Raw genomic sequence first — 12,704 nt, 5'->3', positions numbered from 1 at the left:
GGATATCAAATCCAAACTCTTCTTCAAACAGCTCTTACCGCCAGAAAGTTTTCCTGATGTTTAGTCGGAATCTTATTTCTTGTAACTTGAAGCCATTGGTTCGAGTCCTACCCTCCAGAGCAGGAGAAAACAAGCATGCGCCCTCTTCCATGGGACAGCCCTTGAGATCTTTGAAGATGGCTATCGTCTCTTTAGTCTTTAGTACTGAAGGAGGAAAATGAGTGACTCCATCTGTACATTAACAGGGGAGTGTGTATTGCTGTTATTTGTTAAGGGTGCTGAGCGTGGTCAGGAGACACTCCCCTTCCCCCCAATTCCCCTCACAGAGCTACAATTCCCAAGAGTTTCTTGGGAAGAGGGACCGACGGTTAAGCCACCCAGGGAATTATGACTCTGGGCAGGGAATAGGGCATCACCCTAAGCTCTCTGCACCCTTAACAAATGACAGCACCCAGAATTCTTTGACGGAAGCTGTGACTATATAAAATGGCACCATAGCACTTTAAATGAATGCAAATGTGGCAAAGTGGTTTCATAGGTATGCCATATATCAAAGAGTGAAAATCCATACACAAAAGTGTTTTGTTTTTTTAGTTTTGCCCAAAGTTGTTGATCGCAAATCGCAAAAAAGACATTTTTGAGCTCTTTTAAGGAAAATCGGCAGAAATGGCACTGCCGACGGGTGTTGCCATACGTCCGGATTTTCCCATTTTGACGATTTCCACCCGGACACTGCTTCCGACTGCAATATTCTGGGTATGTCCAGACGTACGGCAACCCTAGTTTAAAAATATGGTGTGAAAGTGGCCGCAACCTGAGCCTTGGAAAGCACATGGAGCTGAAAGAGGAAGTGGGAAAGAATGCCCATCTTCAAACTTCCTTCTTCAACTCCATGTGCTTTTCAAGGTATAGAAGGGTAACCACTCTCTCCCCCCACCTTCTGACCAAGGGGGCAGAGGTGGACTTCATGGGTGCCAGAGGAAGACTTAAAGGGCAACATTGCACCCAGGGGGTGAGCCTTAAATTTGATTCTGCAGGACTCTCCTTATATCACACTGAAATCTTTGTTGATATTATTATTTGAGGAAACATGGAAGCTCTTGAGTAACAAAAAGCGAAAGGACACAATGAGTTACTAGAACCGAGGCTGCATTTCGCACTAACTTTTTATTTAAATAACGGATGAGAACACGACAGTTATTTTCTACTTGCAAAAACAATGATGTGGGATATCGGTTTTGCTCAACAGAAAAAGGAAGCTTATTTATATAGAAAAAAGGCTTAAAACAAACATAGCCATCCAAAGGTTCCAGAAGCGAGGAACTTTCTCCAATGTTATATATGGGTTAAAACCAGAATTATAGAGGGCCATATGAGGTATGTGTCCCAGGGGGTTGCCAACACTATCAGGCCATGTGGGCACATTTGGTTTTTTTTTGTAGTGAGCATAACTCTCACTGGTCAACTCTATCTTCAACTTCCCCACCCTGGCACCCAAAAGACTGATAGTCATCTGCTTTGTCTCACTTTCCCAAGGGATCTGAGCAAAGGTCTTGTCAAGGAGAAGTTATCCGAGCACAAAGAAATGAAAGAGGAACTGGGAAAGAGCGTCACTTTTCCAACTTCCTCAGAGGGTTTGTGGGCACAAGGGGACGACTTCAAGGGTGTCACTGCGCCCCCTGGCCCCTTGTTGGCAACCGCCAATGTATCCCAACCATGCTCAGTGGGGGACCTGCAATGCAAGATGCAGCTGCAGCATTCCAGCCTCTGCTTACAAACCTGCAGCGTCTCCTGAGGCAGTGAGTTCCACTGGTGATCATCTTCCAAGCTCAACCCCTGGCATCACCAGGAAGAGCTGAGAAAGACCCCTGCCTGAAAGCAGAGCTTCTGTCAGCCAGCATGGACAATACTGAGCTGGAAAAACCAACCAATGGTATAGTCTTTTGCATGTATGGCAGCTGTGCTGTCCCCTTCCCCAAACCTCTGGAGTGCAACATTTTTTTTAAAACGTTCAATCAAAGGCATGTGTCTCTCTCTTAAGAGCCAAAATTAAGAGAGAAACCAGTTTGAACGTGAAATAATAACAATCAGCATGGCTAATAATCTTCTGTAATAAACACGATTCTCTGTGATCCTCCCAGGTGTATCAAAGAATCTAATGAGGTCTTACTATATGTTTCCTCTCAGATGATATGGAACAAATTTCCATATTTTTGTAACCATTAAAATAACACTGTCACTTTGGAGGCATCGCCGCCTGCGGTACTGTGGTCCTGCCTGCCTTTCTGCTTAGCAGAGAAACGGGGCTGCCCCAAAAATCTATTTATTTTTATTGATTTAATAACATGTGCATACCACTTAAGTTTAAGAAATAGAGGCCGCGGGGGTTCCCGGCCCTCACCCCCAGTTCACCGTGCAATCTTCCTAAGTGTGCAGAAGCACATTAATTTGTAAGCTAAAAGAAAAAGGACATTAATAATAAAAATGAAAACCTGCGAGCTTCCAGGCCCTATGGAATGTTGAGGGTGTCTGCTGAGGGTTTGGAAATGGGGGGAAATGTGGCCTGCAAGATTCCCTAATGGATTATCTTATATATTGCCTCCGACGGCGGGCAGCAGTCACGGATAGCCTTACCCTCAGTGGATTTGCTCCACCCCCTTTTTAAAGCCACCCCAATTGGTGGCCACCTTGTGGCAGTGAGTTCCACAGTTTTTAACTATGTGCTGTCTGAAGAAGTGCCTCCTGAACCTTCTAACGTTCAGCTTTATCCGATGTCCCCGGTGTGATGAGAGAGGGAGAAAAACTCCTGTTTGCTTACTCTATATAGCATACATAATTTTATACGTCTCCATCTTGTCCCCCCCCTCCCTTCCTTACGCACCTTTTCCCTAAACCAAAAAGCCCTTAACACTGCAACCTCCCATTTTTGTACTTTTCCCAGCTGTACAACATCCTTTTGGAGGGGGGGAAAAGAGAACAGGACATTTCTTTCCTACGCTTTCCAACTGCCCCGAGTAGGAATGAAGTGCTCATGCTCAACGTTGGCAAGTTAACTTTCCCCTCCTGGCAGTCCTTGGACAAGGCTAAAAGTCCCCTCTTGAAGCATGGAATAGGAGCAGACCTCCGTCTCCAATTGTTATTGCTTCGTTTAGTAAAAGTATTTTTCACCCTGCTCTTTAGCTTAAAAAGGGGGCTCCCTGAGCAGGTTTAGCACAATCGTCCTTGCTCTTTGATCTGCAATTTTTCTATTAAAAAAACAACATGAAAGGAAAAAGGATTGGGAGGGACAAGGAAAACGAGCAGCCCAGGTACCAGTTCTTCGTTTGCAAAGTTCTTCTAAGTGTTCTTTCTAGGAGGGTGAAGCTGGTTGGCAGACACAGCCAGGTTACCTTGATGTTCTCATTTCATTTCCACTTCCCAACAGCCCTTGGCTCATAGCCCAGGCTTGTGCAGGCTGCCCAAATGGTGCTTCGCAAACCACAAGAGGGCCGGTCCCTGCCTCGAGGAGCTTACAATCTTATATCCCATACGGGTGAAACCGCAGATGGGAGAGGGAGGAAAGAACAATGGAAGTTGCATTCGTTTAATGTATTTAAGACTTAGTTGCTCTAGGCAGGGTGTAGGGACTGTGGGTGGCGCTGTGGGTTAAACCACTTAGCCTAGGGCTTGCTGATCAGAAGGTCGGTGGTTCGAATCCCCATGACAGGGTGAGCTCCCGTTGCTTGGTCCCAGCTCCTGCCCACCTAGCAGTTGGAAAGCACGTCAAAGTGCAAGTAGATAAATAGGTACCGCTCCAGCGGGAAGGTAAACGGCATTTCCGTGTGCTGCTCTGGTTCGCCAGAAGCGGCTTAGTCATGCTGGCCACATGACCTGGAAGCTGTATGCCTGCTCCCTTGGCTAATAAAGTGAGATGAGCGCCGTAACCCCAGAGTCATCTGCGACTGGACCTAACAGTCAGGGGTCACTTTACCACTTTACTTTACCTGCAGAAAGAGGTGTGGAACCGGTCTACAGAAGAGGTGTGGAACCGGTGACCAGACGCTGCTGAACTACAACTCCCATAATCCCTAACTGTCAGCCGTGCTGCAATTTTTCTTAAAAACAAACAACACGGCACGAAAGGAAAAAGGATTGGGAGGGAGAAGGAAAACTACAAACCCAGGAGCTGATGGGAGATGGAGTCCAATGATATCTGAAGAGCCAGAGGCTCACCCTCTGGACTAAGGGGCTGTTTCAAAGGCTATGCACACACTACACATTCAAAGAAAAGGATGCCTCTACAAAGAATTGTGGGAAGTGTAGTTTACCCCTCACAGACCTACAATTCCCAGCACCTTTAGCAGCCTACAGTTCCCAGGGTTCTTTGGGGGAAGCCTGTGTGCTTCAAACATGTTTTCCATGTATGGTGTGTATGCAAACTTCAAAGCACATTCTCCCTGCCTCAAGGAATTCTGGGCACTGTAGTTTTCTTCAGCGCTGCTGCGGACTGCTTCTCTGTGAGCAGGGAACTACAGTGCCCAGAATTCCTTGAGGCAGGGAGAATGTGCTTCAAACTTGTTTCAAAGGTATACGTAGCATGTATACAGCCCCAAACTCCATGGAAAACCTTTTCCAAGAACAAAGCCTAACGTTACAGATATGGAGGCCTCCTTTGTCCTATCCTTACTCGCTACATCGAAGTGCTAGTGATGCAAGACACTCAACCGAGATATTGTGTAAACAGAGATACTGCAACTTCCTTCGCACGAAGATCAGGTAGCTTCCCGTCTTCATTTTTCTTCTTTTATTTCTGATTCCATTTTCAACTGTAAAAAAAGAATGCCCTATATAAGAATTATATTAATACCATCAACAGGTAAAAGAAAACCATGCATGAGTATGTCATTTTAGGGGGTGAAATATAATTTTTGCTAGTTGCTTCAGAGACGGTCTTTTAAAATATATTTTTGGGTGTGAGGCATACAAATATGCTATTATTTTTGTGACTGGACTACATTTAGCTTGGTAAGCATCTCTTTGATGAAGAAGCCCACAAGCTGCTTTCAGAAAAGCAAAGGATTTTAATTTTACCTTCTGGACATTCTATATTGTTGTTGTTGTTGTTGTTGTTGTTGTTGTTAAACTGCAAGTATTTGGCTATGATTTTTAATTATTTCTATGCAATTTTACACACATTTTACTTTTCAGGCAAAACTAAATTGTATTAATTGAACCAATATATCTATCAAATTCCCAAGTCATGTTAAAACTTTTAAGTGCCCCTCATTTTTGGAATTTGAACGTTCTAACACACGAATCATTGAAGCACATGCCTCATACGAGCAAGGTTAACAGGCCAACCTGTTGAACTATAGAAACCAGCCATCTGTCAGGAATGCTTTGATGGTGTTTCCTGCTTGGCAGGGGGTTGGACTGGATGGCCCTTGTGGTCTCTTCCAACTCTATGATTCTATGACTCTATGATTCTAAGATACATTTTACCTACAAAGGTTTGGAGAATGCAGACGGGGGTAAGCCAGTGTGGTGTGAGAGCCAGTGTGGTGTAGTGGTTAAGAGCGGTAGACTCGTTATCTGGGGAACCGGGTTCGTGTCTCCACTCCTCCACATGCAGCTGCTGGGTGACCTTGGGCTAGTCACACTTCTCTGAAGTCTCTCAGCCCCACTCACCTCACAGAGTGTTTGTTGTGGGGGAGGAAGGGAAAGGAGAATGTTAGCCGCTTTGAGACTCCTTCGGGTAGTGAAAAGCGGGATATCAAATCCAAACTCTTCTTTCTCTTCTTCTTCTTCTTCTTCTTCTTCTTCTTCTTCTTCTTCTTCTTCTTCTTCTTCTTCTTCTTCTTTTTCTTCCCTCTCTCATAATACGAGAACTTCGGGACATTCAACGAAGAAGGAAGAAGAAGAAGAAGAAGAAGAAGAGGAGGAGGAGTTTGGATTTGATATCCCGCTTTTCACTACCCGAAGGAGTCTTGAAGCGGCTAACATTCTCCTTTCCCTTCCTCCCCCACAACAAACACTCTGTGAGGTGAGTGGGGCTGAGAGACTTCAGAGAAGTGTGACTAGCCCAAGGTCACCCAGCAGCTGCATGTGGAGGAGTGGAGACACGAACCCGGTTCCCCAGATTACGAGTCTACCGCTCTTAACCACTACACCACACTGGCTCTCAAAGCTGAGTGTTGGAATATTTGGGACGTACAAAAGGGAACAATTTGTTCCCACAAGAGGCAATGATGGCCACCGACTCTGGACGGCTTTGACAAGAGGACTGGACCAGGGAAACCTTTGGCTTTCAAGAGGTTTCTGAACTACAACTCCCACCAACCCCCGCCATTTGGCATGCTCGCTGGGGCTGGCGGGAGTTGCAGTTCAGCGGCGTCTGGAGGGGCAAAATGGCTCCCCACACCTGGATTAAGGCAAATTCACGGAGTATAAATCCATCAATGGCTACCAGCCATGAGGGCCGTGCTTCACCTCCACAGTCGGGAACCACATGCCTCTGAATGCCAGTTGCTGCGGGCCGCAAGGGAGGAGAGCGCTGTGGCCCTCGGGCCCTGATTTCAAGCTTCCCACTGGGGCATCTGGCAGTGCCGGATTTCCAAATTGGCAGAGTATGTCTATGGGCCCTTTTAGGGGCCCTGCGACAACGGATCAAAATAATATCGATGTGATCTTGAAAGAAAATTGCAATCAAGCTTTCTTAGTTCAAGGTTATACCACCAGAGCCTGCGCATGAGAAGGGCCCGAGATTTCGACTACGCAGGGTTTAATCCGGCACTGGCATCTGGTTAACCATTTCGAAAGCAGGACAAGGTGGGCCTCTGGCCTGATCCAGCAGGCGGGCTCTTCTTATAGACATGTGGGGCTGGACAGAGATATGTGAGTGGGGTTTCTAAGTGGTCTTGGCCACACTGGCTGGTGATCCCCAGCCTCAATGTCACCCGCAAGGGCTAGAGAATGTGCCTTCAGATATCAGGGACTGGGCTGAGGAGGAATGGGGGAGACGGCCCCCTCCTCAGAAAGTATTGATCTGATATGTATATGTAGAGATCTTTCCTATTCTACTTAATTCAAGAGGGTTCTGGAAGCTTCCAGAAGTTTCTCTGTGTGAAAGAAACAAGCAGAAGGTTCATAATGTTTGGGTTATTCCTTCAAAGAAGCTGAGTAGAGCTGACTTAAACTGGTCCTGTTATCTCTTCTGTCAAGGTCATACTGACTATAATAATAAGGCCAGAAAGAGCCTGGGTCTCTCTCTTTCTTTCTGGTGTGGTGTTCTGTACAAAGTATGCTTAGTGTTAAGTTTTGGTCTTATTATAAGTTATTGTACGTTTAACTTAAGTCTGTTGCAACGGGATTTCTTATGGACAGTGCCAATCCTGAAAATATTGGCTTTGTGACCATGATGCTCATTTGTCTTCAGTAGCAGTAAAGCTCTACTGGATGAAATATATTCATTGCCTCTCATCTATTTTGGGGGGAATCCCGCAATGTATTTAAGTTTTTACTCTGCTAACTATACACTGGAATCTGCTCGGGATCAATATTGAGTAGAATTCCATGACAGATCAACCGGCGCAGGGATGATGTATGATAGGAGAGATGGAAGGGGTGGGACTTTACTCGGAGCAACGCCATTACTGGAAAGGAGAGGCACTTTTCAAAGCCTCTCTCTGTGAATACTGAATAAAAGACTTGGTAAGAGCTCTTCTTGTCATCTGCTTCTTGGCTGCCCACTGTGGGAGAAGCTGGATTCCCTGAATCCTGACACCAATGCCCTGTCTTAAGAGCCAGGCTCCTCACTTGCCTTGAGATAGAAAGAGCAGCTCTCGTGATGAATAGGGTGCTGCACCACCGGGATGCCATGGATCCTGGAAAGTGGCCGCTTTGGTGCAAAACACACCCCGCACTCGAGACACTTGAAGCGTTCCTCTCCTGTGTGCGTCCCCTGGTGGTAAACAAAGGACGACCTGTCGGAATAAGACTTCCCGCACTCCAGGCACTGGTAAGGTTTCTCTCCCGTGTGGGACCTTTCGTGGCAAACGAGGGACGACCGGAAGGAGTACGATTTCCCACACTCCAGGCAGGTGTACGGCTTCTCCCCTGTGTGGACCCTCTCATGGCATATGAGGCCCGACTTGTCGGCGAAGCTTATCAGGCACTCCACACACTGGTAAGGCTTCTCCCCGGTGTGGGTCCTCCGGTGGCAAACCAGGGACGACCGACTGGCAAAGCTCCTCCCGCACTCGAAGCAGTTGTACGGCTTCTCTCCCGTGTGGCCTCTCTCGTGGTACTGGAGCGATGAGCGGTCGGCGAAATCCTTCCCGCACTCCAGGCACTTGAAGGGCTTCTCTCCGGTGTGGCCTCGGTAGTGGTAGGTGAGGGACGAGCGGCCCGCGAAACACATCCCGCACACTGAGCACTTGTATGGCTTCTCCCCCGTGTGGATTCTCTGGTGATCGTCAAGGTTCGACTTCCGGGAAAAGTACTTCCCGCAGGCCAAGCACTTGAAAGGCTTTTCTCCCGTGTGGACCCGCTGGTGTTCGATGAGGAGGCCCTTGTGAGGGAAACACTTCCCGCACTCGAAGCACTTGAAAAGCTCCTCGTGGACTCTCTGGTGACCGACGAGCTTCGACTGCTGAGCAAAGGACATCCCGCACTCCATGCATTTGTGAGGCTTCTCGGTCATGTGGAGTCTCCGGTGACCGGAAAGGTTCCCTTTCCGAGCGAACGACTTCCCGCACTCCAAGCACTTGTAAGGCTTTTCCCCCGTGTGGATGCGCATGTGCGTCGCCAGGGTGGACTTGAAATCAAAAGACTTCCCGCACTCCGAGCATTTGTGAGGTTTCTCTCCCGCGTGGATTCCCTGGTGGCCGACGATGACTGTTTTGATGTCAAAACTTTCCTCAGACTCGGAGGACTGAGAAGCTTTCTCGGCCACGTGGACTCTGTGGTGCGTCAAAAGCTCTGAAAACCCAGGGAAACATTTCCCGCAATCCACGCATTTATACGGTCTCCATGTTGAGTGGCATCTCCGATGTTCAAGAAGGACGGACATGTCAGAGAAGCATCTTCCGCACTCCGGACACACGTTTTTCTTCTTCGAGTCTCCTGTTGGGAGAAAACACACCAGCAAAATTTACTCTTTGAGTCTGGAAGGAAATGCTTCACCTAAGGATGATTAGTATTTAGCTAATTAGTATAATTAGATTAGTATTTATTATATATTATATTATATTATATTATATTATATTATATTATATTATATTATATTATATTAATTAGTATTTATTATATTAGCTAATTAGATTAGTATTTAGTATTCAGATGAGTATCTGAAGAAGTGTGCATGCACACGAAAGCTCATACCAAGAACAAACTTAGTTGGTCTCTAAGGTGCTACTGGAAAGAATTTTTTATTTTATTTTGTTTTGACTATGGCAGACCAACACGGCTACCCACCTGTAACTAGTATTTAGCTGAAATCCTTGGCACACCTAACATAACCCGCTGAATTCCCTGAGGCTTCCTTCTCAGCAGTGGTGCTAGTAAGTAACTTTTTGTTATGGACTTAATCTAGATCAGGGTTTCCAGATCAGGTCTCCAGCTGTTTTTGGACTCCAATGCCCATCATCCCTGACCACTAGCCCTGCTAGCTAGGGATGATGGGTGTACTAACGTGAGAGGCCTTTTTTTCAGATGACAAATAAAAAGGGCAGTGTTGAGAATGGATTAAATACAAGCACAGCATCCTGATTTGGTATTTTGTTTCCCTGCCGCTTTTTTTTCAAAATGGCTGGGGGGGGGGGAGAGATTACTGACATTATTGCAGATCTCTGAGCAGAGGTGTTCATGCAGGCCGGGTCTCGCTCCTGCCACCCACTTGGATGCTGCCTTGTTGGCCCATTCCAGCCGTCTCACCTGAAGTTGCCTTGAGCGCCTCTTCGCCCAGGCGCCGAAGATTAGCCACCCACGGCTCTTTCCCTCGCTCCAGCTGGCAAATCAAGGGCGGCTTGGGGTCTTCAGATCCTCCTTGGGAAATCAGAAGAAGGGGAAAAAACAAGAGGGATTTGCCTTAACTCCCATACCTATTTCTGTTTTTGTTTTTTTTAATTTCATTCATTTGCTATGTTCACGCAGGTCAGGGGTGGGGACCTGACATTCCCAAGGCCACATGCCTCTGGTGGGCATGGCCAGAGGCAAAAGTGGGCGGGGCAATTGATGGAAATTTCACTTTCGCACAATAGGCTAGTTTCTACACACGATTGTTATTCAGAGGCATTTACTGGCTCCGAAAGTGGAAGTGGGACACGGCCGTCATTGTTTTCAATTATTAAAAAACAACTACACCAAGCTCCTTCTCTTAAATAAGAGGGGAAGGGGGAAGGCACTGATCAATATATGTGATTTATTTTACTTGCAAAAATTTCTCTTGCCCCCAACGATAAAGGAAAAACATTTATCATGGGATGGACAGCGTAAAGTCAACAATTGTGTTCATAATAAAAGTACAAAACGCATCACAGAATAATAGATCCGCTTGATGCATCAAACATAGCTGGATCCCTCCACAGGGAAAGTGTGGGTGAACAGGTGAGCTTTAAGCAGACACCTGGATTCCAGTGCTGCAAATGACTTCCAGCTGTCCATTTGGGAGTGCATTCCAATTGGCCAGTTTAACTATGTAAATTAGAGATCCAGAAGAGGCAGGAGGATTGGAAACCTTTTGTAGAATATTGAAAGCATCATTGTAAACGTGTAAAAACACAGGTAGGATCTGAATGAAGAACTGCAGTAAAATGAGTACTTGGGAACAAGTGGAAAACATTGGACACAGAATAGCTATAATTGTTGTTGTTCAGTCGTGTCTGACTCTTCGTGACCCCATGGACCAGAGCACGCCAGGCACGCCTATCCTCCACTGCCTCCCGCAGTTTGGCCAAACTCATGCTAGTCGCTTCGAGAACACTGTCCAACCATCTCATCCTGTGTCGTCCCCTTCTCCTTGTGCCCTTCATCTTTCCCAACATCAGGGTCTTTTCTAGGGAGTCTTCTCATGAGGTGGCCAAAGTACTGGAGCCTCAACTTCAGGATCTGTCCTTCCAGTGAGCACTCAGGGCTGATTTCTTTAAGGATGGATAATATGTAGCGATATTAGAAAAGATAGGGAAACCCCGGAGGGTTGGAGGGGAAGTCAAACGGCAAGTGGAAATCAATTGGAAAGTATTAAACTTGCAAACCTTCGAAACTTACAAATAAGAATTGGAAAGGGTGGGGTCTGCATTCCAAGGGACAGAGGCCACCACACTAAAAGCCCTGGAGGTAGCAGACATAAGGCAAAGCAAACTTCTGCTCAATATGACATCAACAAAGTCTTCTGGCCGAAATGGGAAAGGAGGCTGCTTACCCAACGAGGTGATGTTCCCATAATTCTCCAGCATGACCTCCTTGTACAAGGACCTTTGGGCCGGATCGAGCAAAGCGGCCTGGCCCTCTGTGAAATATACGGCCACATCTTCGAAGGTCACCTTCCCCTGCAAGGACAAAGAGAACTCAGCCAGGTAGTCAAGCCCCAGAATCCTTGTAAGTGGCAAATGTAGAAGAAAATCCTATGGGTACTAGAGAGGATACTAACCCCACAAGTGGGTTAAACACCTGTTTGTAGCACTGTAGGTGCAAATAAAAAAATCAATACTTCACTGTAAAATACAGGGAAAGCGATGAATGACATTGGAATTAATTGCACAACAGTTTCCAGCTCGCAAATCGGCAATAAAACTTTTTTTGTTCCGTTTTACTGTATGTCTGTTTCATCAGTGATATTGTAAAAGCCAATTTTTGTAAGGTCACAAATTTAAGCCATACTTTAATTTTTCACAGTCTGATTTTTTTTTGGGGGGGGGGGAGTGTGGCTTATATTCAGGTCAATAAAAGTACCTGATTTGAACTTCACATCCGTCCTTTGAAGTTGACATTCCCCTTAATTTTGTGTCGTATTTCTCCAAGCAAATGGTAAGCACAAAAATGTGTATATCAGAAGAAAATGTGCATAAAATGCAGCCATTATTATTATTATTATTATTATTATTATTATTATTATTATTTGTTACAAACACCACCTGCCATTCACCAACAGGTCCCAGGGCGGGTTATGACAATTTAAGATTCAGAATTTGAAACGTGCCGGAACAAATATCAACAACCTCAGTTATGCTGATGACACAACTTTAATGGCAGAAAGTGAGGAGGAATTAAAGAACCTTTTAATAAGGGTGAAAGAGGAGAGTGCAAAATATGGTCTGAAGCTCAACATAAAAAAAAACTAAGATCATGGCCACTGGTCCCATCACCTCCTGGCAAATAGAAGGGGAAGAAATGGAGGCAGTGAGAGATTTCACTTTCTTGGGTTCCATGATCACTGCAGATGGTGACAGCAGTCACGAAATTAAAAGGCGCCTGCTTCTTGGGAGGAAAGCAATGACAAACCTAGACAGCATCTTAAAAAGCAGAGACATCACCTTGCCGACAAAGGTCCGTATAGTTAAAGCTATGGTTTTCCCAGTAGTAATGTACGGAAGTGAGAGCTGGACCGTAAAGAAGACTGATCGCCAAAGAATTGATGCTTTTGAATTATGGTGCTGGAGGAGACTCTTGAGAGTCCCATGGACTGCAAAAAGATCGGGCACAGAGCCATATTATTATAGACATCTCTT

General features: G+C 45.9%; 1 protein-coding gene across 1 annotated transcript in view; it reads right to left on the bottom strand.

Annotated features, from left to right (window-relative positions):
• Window positions 1–12,704, bottom strand: part of LOC117042455 (zinc finger protein 569-like) — a 33,755-nt gene that overhangs the window by 14,967 nt on the left and 6,084 nt on the right. Inside the window, exons 3-6 of the mRNA XM_033142001.1 lie at window positions 11,399–11,525; window positions 9,913–10,023; window positions 7,799–9,102; window positions 4,775–4,805 (exon numbers count right to left, since the gene is read on the bottom strand). Of these exons, the coding sequence (XP_032997892.1) occupies window positions 4,775–4,805; window positions 7,799–9,102; window positions 9,913–10,023; window positions 11,399–11,525 (1,573 nt within the window). The remainder of the gene's footprint in view (window positions 1–4,774; window positions 4,806–7,798; window positions 9,103–9,912; window positions 10,024–11,398; window positions 11,526–12,704) is intronic.

Source organism: Lacerta agilis, chromosome 2 (assembly GCF_009819535.1).
Source record: "Lacerta agilis isolate rLacAgi1 chromosome 2, rLacAgi1.pri, whole genome shotgun sequence".
Taxonomy (NCBI): Eukaryota; Metazoa; Chordata; class Lepidosauria; order Squamata; family Lacertidae; genus Lacerta; species Lacerta agilis.
Note: the sequence above shows the minus strand (reverse complement) of the source record. Positions and strands in the feature narration are given on the sequence as shown.